The 19,760-nt window shown below is 31.7% G+C and overlaps 2 protein-coding genes across 3 annotated transcripts; both read left to right on the plus strand.

The window, feature by feature from the left end:
- Position 1: 1 nt before the first annotated feature.
- Positions 2-3,888, plus strand: LOC101249034 (probable hexokinase-like 2 protein). Of its 2 annotated transcripts, none has more exons than XM_069294055.1 (9): positions 2-477; positions 716-896; positions 1,542-1,712; positions 1,985-2,059; positions 2,151-2,306; positions 2,387-2,485; positions 2,572-2,702; positions 3,096-3,177; positions 3,320-3,888. In XM_069294055.1, exons 1-9 carry the CDS (start codon positions 206-208, stop codon positions 3,335-3,337), a joined length of 1,185 nt encoding a protein of 394 aa, XP_069150156.1. In that variant the 5' UTR covers positions 2-205; the 3' UTR covers positions 3,338-3,888. The 2 variants fall into 2 exon arrangements, with proteins under 2 accessions (XP_069150156.1, XP_004231963.1); XM_004231915.5 differs by having other exon boundaries at positions 3,395-3,888.
- Positions 3,889-10,968: 7,080 nt separating this feature from the next.
- On the plus strand, positions 10,969-14,594 carry LOC101248733 (leucine-rich repeat receptor-like serine/threonine-protein kinase BAM1-like). Its single transcript, NM_001287784.1, has 2 exons — positions 10,969-13,555; positions 14,131-14,594. The coding sequence occupies exons 1-2, from the start codon at positions 10,969-10,971 to the stop codon at positions 14,592-14,594; spliced, it is 3,051 nt and encodes a 1,016-aa protein (NP_001274713.1).
- Positions 14,595-19,760: the final 5,166 nt, after the last annotated feature.

Consider the following 19,760-nt stretch of genomic DNA (forward strand, 5'->3'; position numbering starts at 1 on the left):
TGGGCCCATGAATTCCATAATAATAAAATTTCTACACTCACTAAACAGTTTAGCCATGAAACTCGTTCTTCTTTCCATGGATGTCGGGTTTCAGTTATGTTTGATCAACAAAAAAATTGAGAAGAATCACATGACATTCATGGACGTACAGAAAGCTACAAATTATCAAAAGGCACCTAATAGAAAGAGGAAGAAGTAGAGATCAATGAAGAAGGATGTGGTGGTTTTGGCAGCAGCAACGACGATTTCCACCATCGTAGCGGCGGTGCTTTTGGTGAGGCAATGGAAGCGACGTAGCGAGCAACGGTGGAGGCATGCACAACGCATCCTTCGAAAATTCGCAAGAGAATGTGCAACCCCTATTCCTAAATTATGGCAAATTGCTGATGATCTCGTTGCTCAGATGCAATCTGGTCTAAATTCAACTCAATCCACACTCCAAATGCTTCCTTCTTGCTTACCTTCACTCCCTAATGGGTACTATACTTTTGAATCTAAATTCAATTCGACCTACATTTTCCTTCAATGTAAATTTAATTCACCGTAGAGAATTTGGGGAAGCGAGAAAGGGAATGTGCGAATAAATTAGAAATGAATATCAGCATAGAAGTTAAAATTACATTACCTCTTATATTCAATTTTAAGTAGATGATGCTCCTAAATTTTAATTTTTGAATTAGACAGTTTTCATTAATTGTATATGGTATGGTGGCAGTGATGAGAAAGGTCTATTCTATGGGATTAATCTTCGCGGAACTAACTTCATCATCGTTCAAGCGCGACTTGGAGGGAGAAATGCACCCATGTCACGTATTGGAGGAAGATGTGAACCCATTTCGGATCTATACAGACAAGAAATTTCAATTCCTCCCAACATAATAGAGGCCAGCTCCCAGGTATGTATAAGTTTCTTGTGTGGTTGCTTTAGGCTACAAGTAGAGTTACTAATTCCGCAAATTGAAGACTGCATTTTGTTGGCTTATCTGTATTGTTTTAAGAATTTAAATCCTTGAATGTGTACTACTACAATTAAAAATTTATACGAAACTGATACTCCAGCTACATAAACTATTTTAACTTAATTAAGTATATGTCTTAAAAAGTTAAATCTGAGTAATAAGCATCAATACATACAAAGAATGCAATTATATCAATTCATCTAAAGTTTGTGAAGCATTTAAGATTGTTGTTATTTATTACTTACATGATTTTCTAGTCACTCATTGTTGTCGATCCTAAATTCTGAAATTAGATTAAAGAAAATGGTGTTGGTCGTAAACATAATGTGGTCTTAAGGGTTTGCTTTTGTTAAATTGATTTATATACCGTCCTGGCTCTCTCTGTTTCTTCTATGTTCTTTTAATTTCATCAAGTCTTGAAAAGGATGTTTGTTAGACAATTTTATGGCTGAAGCTTGGTTAAGGTGACATAAAGTCGTGTGACGAAGTTTTGACTAGTAGTCTTCCCCAGCCAAGTAGTGTCAAAACTATCAGGTTAAATGTTGCTATAGGCTTGAAGTCTTCCTTTTAAACCTCTTTCAGGAATTATTTGATTGGATAACTGTGGAGCTTGGAAAATTCATCTCCCTGCATAGTGAAGGTTTACAAGGAGGAGAGAAAAATCTGGGATTTACAGTATCACCTACTATTGCAGAAGTAGCTGCCTCCAGGGAAACAGCCATTACGTGGAAGGACTCATTATTAGGAGATGCAGTTGAGTCTTTTATACCTAATGGTAGATTTAAACATATTTTCTCTAATGGACAAATATTTTCTGAAACAAATACATTTTTCTGCATTTGGAACTTGAAAACAATTTAATTTAATTCACAACATCCTTCCAAAGATTCCACTGCAAGAAATTATCAAGCACAATGGATCGCTCATTTGATGATTATTCTTTTGTACTTCCCTTTCCGCACTTGCTAGCCATAATTATTGATGCACATTTTTCACATGAATATGTTACTAAATCGTAATCTCAGGCAGGGAACAAGTTGTTGAATGAAATTAATGTCGCCATGGAGAAGCACAGTGTTGATAAGCGAGTTTTTTCCCTGGTATAAGCGGATCTTTCCTTTTAGTATAGCAGAAATAGTGCACTTATTTACATCGAATCTTTATTAAAAATAATGGGTTGCAATTATGCAGGTTGATGATACCATTGGAGTTTTGGCTGGAGGAAGGTACTACAGTAAAGAGAGTGTGGCTGCAGTCACTCTAGGAATGGGCACTAATGCAGCTTATATAGAATCAGCACAATCCGTTGTAAAATGGCCTGATCAGACTCCAAAACCAGAAGAAATAGTAAATTCTGATGATAACATTTCTGAGTATACCAATCTATAAAATGTTACTATGATTCACTAAAGTGCTTGGTTGTGCAGGCAATTAATACCCATTGGGGGAATTTTAGATCCTCCCATCTTCCAATTACAGAGTTTGATACATCGTTAGATGCTGAAAGTTCATATCCTGGTAGCCAGGTGGATACTTAAAACTTTTCTGCCCTCTCAAGTTCCCTGTGATCGCTATGAACTTCATTAACTCCTTAATCTCATTTTGTCTTCAGATATTTGAGAAGCTTATTTCAGGTACATACTTAGGAGAAACTGTTAGAAGAGTCTTATTAAAGATGGCCCAGGAATCAGCTTTATTTGGAGATATTGTACCACCTAAGCTAGCAATTCCGTATTTGTTGAGGTAATATAGATTATTTTTTAATCAGACATGGATCTTATGGTTCATTTTTTTAAAAAAAAAATATCAACAACAGCTTTCTTTCTTTCTCTTCTGAAACTACCTTTAAAATGAATTTATCTCCATCAATTGTACTGAAAAGTTGCATGTGTCCTCTTTCTTTGTGTAAATTGCCCTACCACCAAAGCAGCCTGGATGTGCAATTTTTTCTCCATCTTTGGTCTAGTAGACAGATATCAAAAATGTTTTTTGAATAGTCTATAGTAATTAATGGATTTACATAAGAGATTGGAAGTAAAATCAGCTTGAAACAATGGCGTTTTAGAACTTCATATTTGTTATTGACATAATTACTGTCATGCCATGGTTTCTATTATTGACTATAGCTCTTGGCAGGTCCCCCGATATGGCTGCTATGCATCAAGACACATCAGAGGATTATGAAATAATTGATGAGAAACTTGGAGAAATTTTTGAGGTAGGGCAATCAAATCAGAATTGTCAAATTTAAGTTATTTGCTAGTAAATGTTCTTGCAGTTTCAACATTACTATTTTTCATTTTTGTAGCGCAGGAGGGGGTTAAGCATGTGATTTGTCTAATTAAAGTGCTTTTGTGTAGGCGGTTACATACAAGTAGATTTGTTTACAGGTTTTTGCTGGCTACACTTGCTAATTAGCAATCTGCTGATTGCAGATAACTAACTCTACAACCATGGCAAGAGAACTAGTTGCAGAGATCTGTGATGTTGTAGCAGAACGTGGAGCTCGCTTAGTTGGAGCTGGCATCGTAGGGATTGTAAAGAAACTAGACAGACTTTCTAATAGGATTAGCATTATTACTGTAGAAGGTGGTGTCTATGAGCATTATCGTGTTTTCAGGAACTATCTGCATAGCAGTGTATGGGAGATGCTTGGCAATGAATTTTCTGACAATGTGATTATTGAACATTCTCATGGTGGTTCTGGAGCCAGTTCCATCTACATTGCCGCTTCACAACCATAAATCTCTCAAATTCTTAGTAACTTGATTCTTTGAAGCCAGGATAGATAGTTAGTTACATCATTTGTATTCTTTTACATCCTGGATCAACTGAGATCTTACAACAAGGATTTATATTTCGTTTACTGCTTGTTTGCGTAAGCAACAAGTGGCAGATTTACATACATAATGTGTAAGATTAGATGTCATATTTCATTGTGTGATGATTACTAATTATCTTGTTAACCACATAAATTAGTAGTCGCTTTAAGATTCTTCTTGTCTTTTTCTGGTATAGGAAGATGTAACTTTCGAAGACAGAAATGATGGTGCAATCACAAGGATGAGTCCCCACTACTAGCTTAAAGAAACTGTTACAGAGAGACTGAAAAGTACTAGAGCAGCCAAGGTAAAACACCAATCTGTCTTGTTTGTTGAGGTAACCTCTACTTATGGGAAAAGGTTCGATTTAACAAATCGAATTTTTCGAATGTTTATATCCCTCCATTTCATAATAAATGAGATATAACAAGCATAGAGACAAAGGCAACCCCACCACCCCCATATTTGAAGACTATTTCTATGAAATGTGTTGCTTGATGTAACCATATTGTATCAACTGTTACTTTCAAAGCATCTAATACGTCTAGTGAAAGTTGGGCCTATTAGGCAGACTTTTTGGAACAGGAGGGGCAATATCACATATGCACACACAGCCCATAACCATTAAGTTGAAAAAATTCAACTGTTTTTTCTACAACCATATTGCTGAAAGAGGACCACCATTGATTTGTATGAAAAATTTTATGTTTTCACTTTTAACAAATTTGCAAGAAGAAAGGACGAGCACTGACAAAAATAACGTGAATTGGAAATAATATTTTCACTCGTACATCTTATCTCAAAATTCTTGGACTTTTAATTTAACAAAAATTGGTAATTACTACCAAAAAGTCATTAGAATTGGTTTACAAGGAGTAAAACCATTTTACTTTACTTGCCTTGTAGAAACCATTTACTCAAAATTAGTAGGATCTCATAACCAATGTGAACTTAACAATTTTAAATTGTCTTATACCGTATAAGTATAAATCATAATATATAGAGATATTTTACCCAAATACTTAAAATAAGTCGACTCTAAATCAATAAATGCAAGAATAGTTAATCTACTAGAATTTTTCTTGAGATATTTATACTGATCATGTGAAATTATTCCAACTTTTAGACCATTATTTTTCACATGATAGTAACAAATAATTCAACGTCTTAATTTCATTTTTTCAATTACTAGTAACTTTTGCATTAGCATTGACGATAAGATTGGGACAATCAAACTGACATAAGTATTTTGAAGTTTATAACGTTAATAATGGAGTAGTTGGTAAATAATTTGTGATCCAGCATTACAAATGTATATTAAATATTTAAGTAGATAATAAAGTAATATACTCATTTGTGATTTTTTTTTTTTATTGGTTGGACCATTGGAATTGGAATGGACCAAATAAAGAAAAATGTAGGGCAGTGTATGCCAGAAAGTTTGATTTTTTTTTATCGTCGGTCCACTAGAAAAAAGGTAATTATGAATTAATTAGATATGATTATCGTCTCTCTTACACGTTCTCTTTCTAGAGACCCGCGTGCTACTCTGCACAATTAACATAAACTTAGATTCTTTTCTATGGAAATATTTAAGAGATCTTTGACCATGCACATCTGTTTTTACTTATATATTTCGATTTTTAAAAAAATTACATGGATTTGAGCACCTAGAAATTTATATAAATCAGCTTACCAAAAAAAACTCTCCTTTAATCTTTTTTATTTAAAACAATGTATCAAATAGATTATTATATAAATACTATGATAATAATAATAATATCAAGTAAAATTTCATAAAATAGGGTTTAGAAGAATAGAGTGCTATATTTTATTATAATCTCGTGAAAGTAGAAAGACTGTTTCTGAAAGACTATCACTTCATGAGGTGCTTCAATGATCAGATGCAAGTAAAAGAAGAATAAAATAATGAAAAAAAAACATAACAAATGCTAAAGTCTATAGAGAAAAATAACAACATTAAAATAGTATAATATTAATACATTATAAAACCACATGTAACAAGAACAAATTATTGTACAGTGATAATTGTACAATGCATCTAAAAAAGAAAATTCACCTTACTTTAACATTTTAAGTATTTTGATCGAGATTTTAGGAAGTAGAAATACTTATTTTTGTTCAAAAATGTATTTTTGGCAATAAATAAATAAATTTTAAAAACATAGCCAAAGAGAAACTATAAGAACTTAACGAAGACAACGAGTGGAATTAATTTTTTTTTCTTCCATGTATCCATTTTATAATTAGATTTCATTATTAAAAAAGAGTATTAAAAAATAATTAACCTAGAATAATGCAGAGGACATACGGTAATGACGAGTAACACGCATTTGCGGCTTCAGAAATTTAGGATAGAATTAGGGATACATCAAATGATAATGACCTACCTAACAAAGTGAAAATCATACAAATCCTTCAACAATTCATTAATTGTGATTAATGACTATGGATCAATAAACAAATAAAAAATCATTTTTTTAAATTATTGTGTGAGTCCAAAGGCAAATGGCTAGGGGACTGAGCGAACAAATATCGAGACATTATAAAAACATAGTAATAGGACAAAGGAGAAGCAGGATATTGAAATTACGTGTTTCGTGGGTTGGAAATAGCATTGGGTTACGCAGTATTTAACTGAGCCCAACGCCATTTACTTCATCTACATCAAGCTTAGTATGATTCAAGAATTTTATTTTTATAATTAGAAATAGTTTAATTTAAAATTATTATAGTTAATAGGTATCGTGAACTATGCATATAATAAATAAGTAATAACATGTTGATAATTAATTTGGAAGTAAGTTATTAACGTATAAAATTATTAATTTAATATAGTATTCGGTTTGAAATTTACATAACTAATACATGTATAAATTATGAGAGAATTTGTTATTATTTCATACATAATAGAAGTGGAATAATTAATACATGTATAAAATAATACATAAATTTTCTCATAACTAAGTTATACATTATCGATACATATATAACTCTAACCTTCTACCAGATGACCTTTAGGGATTGTTTGGAGTTAGAAATAAAAAAGAAAAATAGGAATGGAATAAGAAAATCATAAGGAGATAAAAAGTTTATATCTTGTTTGGTTGTCATGTTTAAGATAACTTATTTCATCACTTATATCATAGTGATAAAAAAAATTATTCTATATATATGGTGAAATAAGCTATCCCCGGATAGTTAACCTTATAGATAACTAATCCTGCAATAATTTATTTTTATTAATTTTTTCATATCAACTATACTTTAAAAATTTAAATTTTAAGTAACAATATTACAATCTCAAGTAAGTTACAATTAGTTATAAGCATGTCTCAAATCCAATATTGTAAAATATTACTTGTTTCTCTGCCACAGAAAGTTGTCATTTTGTTTTTAATTGATGATATTAGAACTTTAAAAGTATATAATTGAAGAAAAATAAATATATTATTATGCGTAAATTAAATATTCAGTGACATTGGAGTTTGGTAAAAATGGTCATACAAATGGATATGGATTTTCCTCTGTCACTTTCCAAAGCTGTCTTCAATTTGAAACAATACGCAGAGGGGTAATTTGGTAATTTGTGTCTTGTAAATTTCGAATAGCCAAGAGGGGAAAGGGATTGAAAAGGACACTTCTTGGGTTTACCAATAATTCTTTAATTAATTTATATTCTAACAATCTTGTAAGAAAAATCACAATTATTAGCATGATAAAACAAAAATAGTACACTCAAATCTCAATCCATTTCTTCTTGTTTTCATTTGAGTTTGTTTTATCCTTAATATTCGTAATTTCAAAAATGCTGATGCAAACAGGAAATTTATTAACAACTTTATGCAGCTTAAATATAGTGTTACTGAGTTTGGTTATTTGATAATATACTATGAACTTTAAAATTCGAAAAAAGATAGCATAAGAGTTAATTAATCAAATGATGACGTGTCTTTTTAAATCGAGAATAATTTTTTTCTCTCAAATAAGTTAAAGATAAAAGATAAAAGATAAAAGATAAAAGATAAAATTTGTCTATGCCTACTTTTTTTCTATAGCTCACTTGTGAAAGTACATCACTAAATATTATTATTGTTAGTGTAGGTACTAGATAAACGTTTGGTTATGCAATATCATATCATGATATGAAATAAGTATTTGGACTGACAATTTCTTGTTGATGGAATTTCATATTCTCCAAAATCATAATTTGGAAATTTCATATAATGATTTGAAAAAATTTTAAATATCAAAACTAACTCACAAGTTTATATTTTGTTAAAATAACTTCACAGTTGTATCTAAAAATAAAATTTATAATCACATTATCATTATTATTCTCACTGACATGGAATTTATTATTACTTTAAATTTGGTGAATGTAAATAATAAAGTGAGAATTGATTTGGTGAATATAAATAAGAATGAAGGGAGTAATATTCTTTTGGTTTTTCATAATAAAAAAAAACTTCTCTTTCGGCTATCGGCTACAAATAAAAATGTTTATAGCAATTTACTAAGAAAAATAAAATAAAATAATTTGATTTTAGCATAATATTATTACATTGAAAATGTGTAATTGCACAAAAGTGAAACAAAATATGAATCATTATAATATTGACAAACAAGTGAAAATTGTCATAGAACATTTTATGTTACATAATTATTTCTGAGAATACCAAATAAATGATTAAATATTTATGGTCTATGAACACGAAATATAGTAGAAAATGTTATTGACCAACAAATGGTTCAAACTTCAAAGTAACACACTAACAATGTTGGTTACGTTCGTCTTCTCGGTCATATGATCGAGAAATGCAAATTTAACGTGAGAAGAATGTCCCTTACTATGTGCGAATATTATATTTAAGATTAGCACACTACAATTTACATTCAAATTTTTTCATTGAATTAAATTTTAATCAATTAAAGTTAGATAAAATTAATTACTCAAGTGGAGAACAAACATTTTGGTAATAATTTATTATGCGCACTTTTTAATTTTTTTTATTTATTTGGTAAAATTGAATAAATAAATTAGATTATTTTAATAATTTTACAACTTATAAAATTTCTATGTTTATCATAAAATGTACAGTATAAAAAATTTATATCGCACGTTTAATCAAAACTTAAACTTCAATTTAATTTTTTAATATCATATTATAATTTTATACCGCTCGATAAAACAAATCCTAATGTATTTGATTTGAAATAAATATGAAGTGAAAATAAGTTTTTACATTTGTGATTTGTCACAGTTGTAGCTTTGGGCTCCAGTAGTGATCTGGAAATGATGGCCACTTCTTATATTATTTTTTGTTTATGTGATTGTATTTTAATGACTGGCGAGTAGGGTGCCCTTCGGATAAAGACATCACTTTTGGTGGACTGAATTGTACTAAATCGAAATGTTGGGTGGACGAATAGACAATATATTATATTAGTAACCCACTTGCTTCCAAATCAAACTTCTATGATAAAAGAGCATCGGGTGTTAATATTAAATTAGTGCAATTTTTATTATTATATAATTTAATCAAGTTAATATATATTAATTAAATAAAATTATAATAAATTTAAACACATAACATGCATATATTAAATTAGTGTAAATATTTTGTGCAAATAAATTTTATAAAAGAAATACATAGTATTGCACAAAATATCATTCATTTGAAGAGTAAAAGCAAATCAAAATGACATGGAATTGGAATAGCTCTTAAATAATACTCCCTATCATCTATTTTGGTTGTCATTGTCTACTAAAAATAACTTGTCCAAATACACTCCATTCCATTTATGTTTTACTTTGAGCCTAGTAAGAGTATACTCTATGTTTCATAAAAATTAATCATTTTTTTACAAGTATAATCTTTATAAAAATTTATTGAAAATTTACAAACAAATGTAAATACTTTAAAAAAAATAAATTGCAAATGTAATATAAGAAAATATTAACTAATATATACTTGATTTAGTAAGATAAATAATTAATATTTTCTCTATCTACTTTAATTTGTCATGTTGCGTTTTTTCAAAAGTCAATTTAATTAGTTTTTAGAGTTAAATTAGATTATATTAATTTGAAAAAATTAGATATTGAAAATTTACAAATAACTGTAAATACTTTAAAAAAAATAAATTGCAAATGTAATATAAGAAAATATTAACTAATATATACTTGATTTAGTAAGATAAATAATTAATATTTTCTCTATCTACTTTAATTTGTCATGTTGCCTTTTTTCAAAAGTCAATTTAATTAGTTTTTAGAGTTAAATTAGATTATATTAATTTGAAAAAATTAGATATTCAAAAACTATACAAAGAATACTGTAAAATACATTTTTTTGCATATCAATATCCTAAAATATTAATTAAAGTTTTTATCGTTTGATTTTACAAAAGAAAATCATAATAAATAATAATAGTGAATGGAGAAAGTATAAGATTAGTAAAATAATTAAGAGTCGTAGTTGTTACTACTGGTTTGTAAGGGAAGGGGTAAAATAAAAACACGATAACCAAACAGTTTCTTTGTGCCATACTCTAAAGCCCGCGCTGTCCAAAAAATATTACTGCTACTCATGAAAAGAAGAAGGGCTTTCCTCAATAATCACATCTTATCAACTACAAAACTAACCTAAAGATGAAAAAACGGTAATGGAGAATGTTTTAACACCCTAAATTAAAGGAGATAAAGATAAGTGGACTGCTTTTTTGTGTGTAATGTGACAAACGAATTGAATGGAATTTTATGCTCTTTTTAGCTAATGAAAACTCTTTTAACTAGCAAGTAAGGACAACTATTCAACACGAGAAAAAGCAAAGACCAAGAGCTGTGTTTTTCTACTTTTTATCCGTGAAAAGATTTGTGTAAATGTTAGCAACTTTATTATTTTTAAGGAACAAAAAAGTTGGTTCCCCACGTTACAAAAAAGAGTTGGGGCCTCCTCTACTTGTACAATCTCACAATTCAAATTTTATTTCTTTATAATAATCAATCCCTTCGTATTATATTTATTTACTCAAAACAAAAGAATATACACACCAAACGGATTACCCACCCTCAAACCAAATCCTCATTTTTGCCTTTCTCACTCTAACTGAGTGAAACTGCAAACCAAACAGTAGGTGGGCGTTAGATTAACGAAGCAAAAATGCGTCTTCTTTTTTTTCTTCTTCTTCTTATGCATTTTACTGACTTTTCTGCCGGTAAACAACCACGCTTACCGGAATACCAGGCTTTGCTTGCCCTGAAAACTGCCATTACCGATGACCCGCAGTTAACTCTTGCCTCATGGAACATCTCCACCAGTCACTGTACGTGGAATGGTGTCACGTGCGACACGCATCGTCACGTGACCTCTCTTGATATTTCTGGGTTTAATCTTACCGGTACTCTTCCGCCGGAAGTTGGAAATCTTCGTTTCTTACAAAATTTGTCTGTTGCTGTTAACCAGTTTACTGGACCTGTACCTGTTGAAATCTCCTTTATTCCAAATCTGAGTTACCTTAATCTTTCTAATAACATATTCGGGATGGAATTCCCTTCGCAGTTAACACGTCTGCGTAACCTCCAAGTCCTTGACCTTTACAACAACAATATGACCGGTGAACTTCCCGTTGAGGTGTATCAGATGACTAAACTTCGACATCTACACCTAGGCGGGAACTTTTTCAGTGGCCGCATTCCTCCGGAGTATGGAAGATTCCCGTCTCTAGAGTACCTTGCAGTTTCAGGCAATGCATTGGTAGGAGAGATACCACCGGAGATTGGAAACATCGCTACACTTCAGCAGTTGTATGTAGGATACTACAATACCTTCACCGGTGGGATTCCACCGGCAATAGGGAACTTATCGCAGCTCCTTCGGTTTGATGCTGCTAACTGTGGACTTTCGGGGAAGATTCCACCGGAGATTGGGAAGCTTCAGAACCTTGATACCCTCTTCCTGCAAGTGAATTCTCTATCTGGATCTTTAACTCCGGAGATAGGTTATCTGAAGAGCTTGAAATCTTTGGATCTGTCGAATAACATGTTCTCTGGCGAGATACCGCCGACATTTGCGGAGCTTAAGAATATCACTCTTGTTAATCTTTTCCGGAATAAGCTTTATGGGTCAATACCAGAGTTCATAGAGGACTTGCCGGAACTAGAGGTGTTGCAACTTTGGGAAAATAACTTTACTGGAAGCATTCCTCAGGGGTTAGGCACAAAGAGCAAGCTCAAAACTCTTGATCTCAGTTCCAATAAATTAACGGGAAATTTACCCCCAAACATGTGCTCCGGTAACAATCTGCAGACAATTATCACTCTAGGGAACTTCTTGTTTGGCCCAATTCCTGAATCTTTGGGTAGGTGTGAATCACTTAATCGTATTAGAATGGGAGAAAATTATCTGAATGGGTCTATTCCAAAAGGGCTCTTAAGCTTGCCACATCTGTCACAAGTTGAACTTCAGAATAATATTCTCACTGGTACATTTCCTGATATTTCTTCCAAATCTAACAGTCTTGGCCAGATTATCCTTTCAAATAATCGCTTAACTGGACCTTTGCCACCAAGCATTGGAAACTTTGCTGTAGCCCAAAAATTGCTTCTTGATGGGAACAAATTTTCGGGACGAATTCCAGCTGAAATAGGAAAGCTTCAACAGCTATCCAAAATTGATTTCAGTCATAACAACTTGTCTGGACCCATTGCTCCGGAGATTAGCCAGTGCAAGTTGCTGACTTATGTTGATCTCAGCAGGAACCAACTTTCGGGTGAGATTCCTACTGAGATCACAGGTATGAGAATACTCAACTACTTGAATTTATCGCGAAACCACTTAGTTGGGAGTATTCCTGCCCCTATTTCTAGTATGCAGAGTTTAACTTCTGTTGATTTCTCGTATAACAACTTTTCTGGTTTAGTTCCTGGAACCGGGCAATTTAGTTATTTCAATTACACCTCATTTCTAGGCAATCCAGATCTTTGCGGACCCTATTTGGGCCCTTGCAAAGAGGGCGTTGTTGATGGGGTTAGTCAACCTCACCAACGAGGAGCCTTAACGCCTTCGATGAAGCTTTTACTTGTTATAGGTTTGCTTGTCTGTTCTATTGTGTTTGCTGTTGCTGCAATTATAAAGGCCCGATCTTTAAAGAAGGCAAGTGAAGCTCGTGCCTGGAAGCTAACTGCTTTTCAGCGCCTGGATTTTACTTGTGATGATATTTTGGATAGCTTGAAGGAGGATAACGTTATTGGAAAAGGAGGTGCTGGTATTGTCTACAAGGGGGTAATGCCTAGCGGGGAACATGTAGCGGTTAAGAGGTTGCCAGCTATGAGCAGGGGTTCCTCTCATGATCATGGGTTCAATGCAGAGATACAGACTCTTGGGAGGATCCGACACAGGCACATTGTTAGATTATTAGGGTTTTGCTCGAATCATGAGACAAATCTTTTGGTTTACGAGTACATGCCTAATGGAAGTCTTGGGGAAATGCTTCATGGCAAGAAAGGCGGTCATTTACATTGGGATACCAGGTATAAGATTGCCTTGGAGTCTGCTAAGGGTCTTTGCTATCTCCATCACGATTGCTCTCCTTTGATCCTCCATCGTGATGTGAAATCAAACAACATTCTGCTGGACTCCAGCTTTGAAGCTCATGTTGCTGATTTTGGACTTGCTAAGTTCTTGCAAGATTCAGGGACATCAGAATGCATGTCTGCTATTGCTGGTTCTTATGGGTACATTGCTCCAGGTATTTTATAAAAGCCTTCAATCTTCATATCTTGACATTCTTAGTTTCTAACGTGTTCAAGTTTATTTTTCTTGTCACATCATGCTATGCGAGTTTACTGCCGAAGTTACAAACTTACTGATGAACTAAAATTTATCAGCTGAGACTAATTATCAGTCTGTTATAATGAAGCTTAGGTGTTCTAAACGTCGTAAATGTGCTATCTTGTAGTCTTGTATTTCCACAGCTAATAATGTTAGGATAAGTACAACATTAAGACATAGATAGTGGGGGTCCTTGACAAGAGGATTGGGCCTTTTTACTTTTGAAAAGGATCTCTAACTACTTCAGTGTTGGTTAGGTTGGAATTTATGAATGCTTATGTATCTTGGTAAGTAAGTCAAATGTGTTGCATGCTCCTGAAGCAAAGCAACATTAAATAAGTGGTACTGGTACTACTAAACTACTCACACTGTTGGAACGGTAAGGGGGATGTAAAACTTGTTTAGTTATCTAACAAACTTACTGACTGCAAGCAATTATTTGTTCTGCTCTATTGTCTACTTCTCATTAGCATCTTATTTTCATTTTTGCAGAATATGCTTACACACTTAAGGTTGATGAGAAGAGTGATGTATATAGCTTCGGTGTGGTGCTACTAGAACTGGTAAGTGGCAAAAAACCAGTTGGAGAATTTGGTGATGGTGTTGACATAGTCCAATGGGTTAGGAAAATGACTGATGGGAAAAAGGATGGAGTTCTCAAGATCCTTGACCCAAGACTCTCAACGGTTCCCCTTAATGAGGTGATGCATGTCTTCTATGTCGCATTGTTGTGTGTCGAAGAGCAGGCTGTGGAACGTCCCACCATGCGAGAGGTAGTGCAAATACTAACGGAACTTCCCAAGCCACCAGGTGCAAAATCAGATGACTCAACCGTCACTGATCAGTCGCCCCCATCAGCCTCTGCATTAGAGTCCCCAACCTCAATTCCCGGGGACACAAAAGACCATCATCAACCAACACCTCAATCACCTCCACCTGACCTACTCAGTATCTAATTTGCAATGTTCTTGAAGTAGGAGTGTTTTATTTAGTTTGATTCTCTAGTTCTATTATGATCAATTGTGCTAAGCTTTATTCCTTTGTTTTAAAAAAATTGGGTCTTTCTAGGCTCGGGGGTTTATTCTAACTCTAAGATGGGTTTAATGCTCAGAAGTTTTCCTCTTGTACAGTAAGATTGGTAGGGTTTTCAAGTGTATTATTAAATGGAAAAAAATTGCCCTTCATTTGCTTTTCTTGCTTCCTTGATTTTTTTAGTGCAACTTGTCCTTAACCTGACAAAATCTACAACTCAGATCAAACTTGAAGAAAAGATAATTAGTGGTTAATACTATGGTAGTGCTCTGTTTAATTAAGTACTTTGTACACCTCTGGGTTGCTGTCAGTGGATTATTTTGTACTATATGATAATATTATTGGTAGTAATTAATTATTAAGTTCCCCTAGGAGAGTGAGATTTGACTCTCAGGTGTCTTTTAATTACCAAGAATAGTGTGTTCACTTGAAACAGTGATTTAAAACTGCCACATTAAGAGACTTTATTGTAGTGTTGAATTAAATTGGAGCCGTATTGGAGTGGGTATCAGAGAGTCAAATGAGTGCTGGAATAGCCTTAAAAGAAGTATAGAGCAATAAAATATTGTCTCATTTGAAAAGAATCTTTTGCATTAATAACTTTATGGATCCGCCATAACTGACCTAGTAGTGTTGGTATGGCCATGAAAATGAAGCATGAGGTCAAAAAATAAGACGAAAAATCATGTTACGTCCCGGGCCTGGCTAATGTAGGGCCAACTGTTTTCATCTGCCTCACATGCCGGGAAAAAACACTTTTTGGTTTTTATATTGTACATTTGGTTTCCCATTCGAACGGATTTGAAGTTTATGAGTTGAAATTCTTAATAAAAATATAGGATTTAAAATCTAAGCAAAAGTTACAGAGTTTGTTCAAACAATTAGGAGTAGTTGGCTTCTAAGTACTCCATAGTCCATATATTATGTGGCTGTGTTCAAACAATTAGGAGTAGTTGGCTTCTAAGTACTCCATAGTCCATATATTATGTGGCTGTGTTTGAATCAGATGCGAATTGTGATGTATTTATTTAACTTATATTAATGCTAGTGAAAAATAAAAAGTATTTTTACTAGTGTATGAGGTAAAAAAGAAAGCCCAAGAAATTAGTAAGGTTTATGCTAGTTGTATAATGCAACATGCACTTGTTAATTGTAGAAAGCAGGGCAGAGCCACATGCAAGTCTTTGTCAAATAAAAAATACGAGATATATATATAAGTAAAATGATACACAAATAATTAAATAATATATTTTTAACATAACAAGTTGTTTAGTCTAAATATTTTATGTCTTTAATAAATTTCAGACGCCTTGAATGATCCAGAACTCTACGTAATGACTACAAAATGATAATCGAAGTAATAAAAACATAAATTCTCCATCGGTGATGGATGATTAATTGAAGCGATATGACAACACCAAAACAAATTAAAGATTGATTTTTGGTACAATGTTGTGCTGCCGTGATTGTTGGGTTTTCTTTACCACTTCTTTTTGACATAGTATTTGACACGAATATGTTGCCCAGTCACTTATTTACTTCTTGTTTCCCCCTTTTTTGTTTTCTAATTGTTTTTTTTTTTTTTTTAGGTTTTGGCTGTAAATGATTGTACTACTCCATAGTTCATCCCTAGTTAAAAAATTTCAAATGTTTGGGTAAAATAATTATTTGTTAATGGTTGATATTATACTATTTGGAAATAATTTCAATCATTTGGGTAGGGGTACTTTTTTTTTTTAGCTTATAAGTTGTTTTAAGTTGACTACATTTTTACCTTTCTGCCCTTAATATTTTTATACAATCTCTAAACTATCCACATAACTCTAACATCTCTTTCTTCTATTTTTCCCTTTTCACGTATGGATGATAGACAATTACTATTACTAATGAATGAAAATAAAATAAATCTTAAATTTTTCAAGTGATCTATTCAAATTATATATTATTAAAAAGTAAAATAAGTTGCACAGATAACTTAAATAAAAATTTATATTCCTCTTATAAATAATTTGTGATAATAAAGAAATATGTGAATGATAAACAATTATTATTTCCTATGAAACTAAAATAAAATCTTAAATCGTTCTTTGATCTATTTCAAATTATACATCTTTAAAATCTATAATAGATTTATATTTCTCTTATAAATAATTTGTGATGAGAAAGAAATATGTGAATGATAGCAAAAATATAATTATTTATGGTTGTAAAATATAAATTAATTAACTTTTATTATGTTAACAGCTTTCAAGGGTATTTCAGACATTTTGATTTAAAAAGTTGTTTATCAGCACTTATTTGCCAAACACATCAACAATTTTTTTTTTTAACTTCAACACTTTTATCCAAACGCTTATTTTAAAAATAAGTTTCAAACACTTTCAAAAATACTTTTTTAAAGCTGCTGTTAAAATTCATTGATTCGGTGAAGTAGAGAGAAATCCTGCACAATAAGTACATAGGTTGTGATATTTTACTCTTATAAGCGAATATATCTCACCTAATTATCGAAATTTTATTAAATTATTAGGGTGAAATATAAATCAAAATTACATACATGGATTTATGCAGACTAGACATATTGGATTGACGTTTCAACTTTAATATTCTGGTTGCTACTTGCACTAGTGTGTAGTGACTTCATTCATTGAATGCATTAAACACTGAATTGTGAGCTGATAAAATTCATGCAAAGAAATGACAAGACATAAGATAAAATTGTGCTCCCACTCTGCCCAAATCCTTGTATACTCACTCACTCAAGTTACGTCTTTTTTGCTCTTTCATATCAAATTTCAAAACAATTTAAAATTATTAGGCTCAAAACATCAATTAGTACTAAATCACAATTATTTCCTTGGCTGTACTATCATTGTGTAGTCCTTACAAATTTTAGAAAACAATTACAAGACGTATGTTTTTTTACCCTATGAAGTAAATGCTTTATTTGTTTATCTACGATTGGTTATCACTTCAATATCCTTCGATTTGATGCTTAAATAATTCTGCGACAATCAAATTTCGTCGTTTTTGTAGTGCTAATATGTGATTTGTCAATTTTCAGCCAAGTGATCTTGAATTATATATGATCGACATGACCCACTTTTATGGTGTTTCTTTAAAAAAAGATTTGTCAATTTTGAGCAAAGCCGAATTATATATATGACCCACATGAACGTAGTTTTATTTGTTTAGTTCTTTCAAGTATTTATAACTAAAATGGTCACATTTACCTTTTTCCCCATATTTTTTTTACTGAAAAATTTTATTTACCAAACTAATTACGTGATGAAGTTTCACTTATAAACCAACATGATTATGGTTGCAGTGATGGAATAACTTCACTCTTGATTAAAGGTCTCAGATTAAAGTCATAAATTTTTTTTACTGGGATCGTCACCTCAAATACGGTGCACTTCAAATTTAGAGTATTACATACTATCTGCTGAAATGTTTTCAATGTCCCCCTTATGCAACTACGAGAATTTCTTCTGATTCGCTACTATCTTTTTCTACAGCTCACGGCTGACCTTGAACTGGCAAAAAAGCTTTCTATTTGAACGGAATTCACAAGATCGGAAAAAAAAAAAAACTCCACTTATTAGTAATATTATGGGGATGAGTGGTTAATCAAACTGTATCAATTCTACGAAAACTGAAAATGTCTATTCAAGAATCAAATACCAATAAGGTTTTTTTTTCAGAGTGAGGAGGAGGCTTTCATGTTCTTCAACAAAAGTTAGGTTGATTTTGCAGTATTCAAAGTGCTACACCTAATGTTTTAACGAAAAATAACACAAATGATGTACCTAACTCCACAGACACATGTCAATTGTCACAAGGTACTAAACGTTTATATTTTGACTAAATTAATCTATGTGTCTATTCATGTTAGTAATTGTATAAGCTGACAGCGGAATTTTTTTTTACATTTTCTGCAATTTAATTGATTAAATACAGTAGGTTATTATTTAGTATTATATATTGAGGTTAATTATCATATATTTGGCATTTCTTTTTTTGAGAGTTAAAAACTAAAATTAAGTGACAATCTATTAAATCGACCATATGAACTACTTGCCAGGGGCGGACCCACCTGGTCTCGACGGTTCATACGAACTTTCTCGATAAAAAATTATACTAAATATGTAAAATAAATATACTATATTTTTATAAATATATATATTTTAACCCATCCCCCTCCCAAATATCTTAATTAAAGATAGTAGATTCAAATTTTGAATATTAATAAATCTCAAGTAGAAAATGTCTTTCTCGAATAAAACATTACACAATACGAATTTGATTAATAAATACAAAATGAAAAATTAAAATAAAGTAATGATCGTTAAATTTTATTGAACAAGCCATTTTCGAGCGGTCCCATTTTCACTTTCAAGAAGTATTTGCTTACTGGACAGACATTTTACCTACTCCACTGGAGATTCTTAAAAATTAATTTGAATAATCATCCTTTTTTGTTTTTAGCATATAACCTAATAAAAGAATTAACGTCTTCTTCCGTCCTCAAAGATTTAACAAGATCTCCACGTATGTAGGCCCTTCAAAATTTAATAGGGATAATTGCATTTTTGATGTCTCGATTATTGATAAATTTTGATTTTACAAGTTATGAAATACATTCTAATTTTTGATTAATGGAAAGGTATATTTATATTTTTAGTCTTTTTGCTTATAAATATTCACAAATTACCATAATCATTGATGGTTCACCCAAATAATTCCCATGTGTAATGTTAGTTAAGTATGTATTATTACTCCTTATTTAACGTTAATATAATTCTAAAAACAGGTCAACTATAATACGTTTTTCTATATATAAAGGTACCAAATCATACTAATTGAATGTCATATGTTTTTGAGTTACATATCATAAGGAATTAAGGATCAAAACAATTTACCGAAAAGTTTAGTATTATCTCATTTTTACCTCTTTAATAATAAAGTTATTCCAAATCGTTGAACTTTTCCTTTTTATCGTTCGAAGACCTGATAAAGAAATTTCGATTAATGAATCACACAATAGATGGAAAGTTAATGTGCACCGCTGTTGTAGTGGGAAATTTTGA

Source organism: Solanum lycopersicum, chromosome 2 (assembly GCF_036512215.1).
Source record: "Solanum lycopersicum chromosome 2, SLM_r2.1".
NCBI classification, from domain to species: Eukaryota; Viridiplantae; Streptophyta; class Magnoliopsida; order Solanales; family Solanaceae; genus Solanum; species Solanum lycopersicum.

Excerpts from the sequence above, each read along its gene's own strand:
- LOC101249034 (XM_004231915.5), top strand. The coding sequence starts at position 206 with ATGAAGAAGGATGTGGTGGTTTTGGCAGCAGCAACGACGATTTCCACC. Across the intron at positions 897-1,541 it reads TAATAGAGGCCAGCTCCCAG|GAATTATTTGATTGGATAAC; the intron begins GTATGTATAAGT and ends AACCTCTTTCAG. Across the intron at positions 2,486-2,571 it reads GTTCATATCCTGGTAGCCAG|ATATTTGAGAAGCTTATTTC; the intron begins GTGGATACTTAA and ends TTTTGTCTTCAG.
- LOC101248733 (NM_001287784.1), top strand. The coding sequence starts at position 10,969 with ATGCGTCTTCTTTTTTTTCTTCTTCTTCTTATGCATTTTACTGACTTT. Across the intron at positions 13,556-14,130 it reads TTATGGGTACATTGCTCCAG|AATATGCTTACACACTTAAG; the intron begins GTATTTTATAAA and ends TCATTTTTGCAG.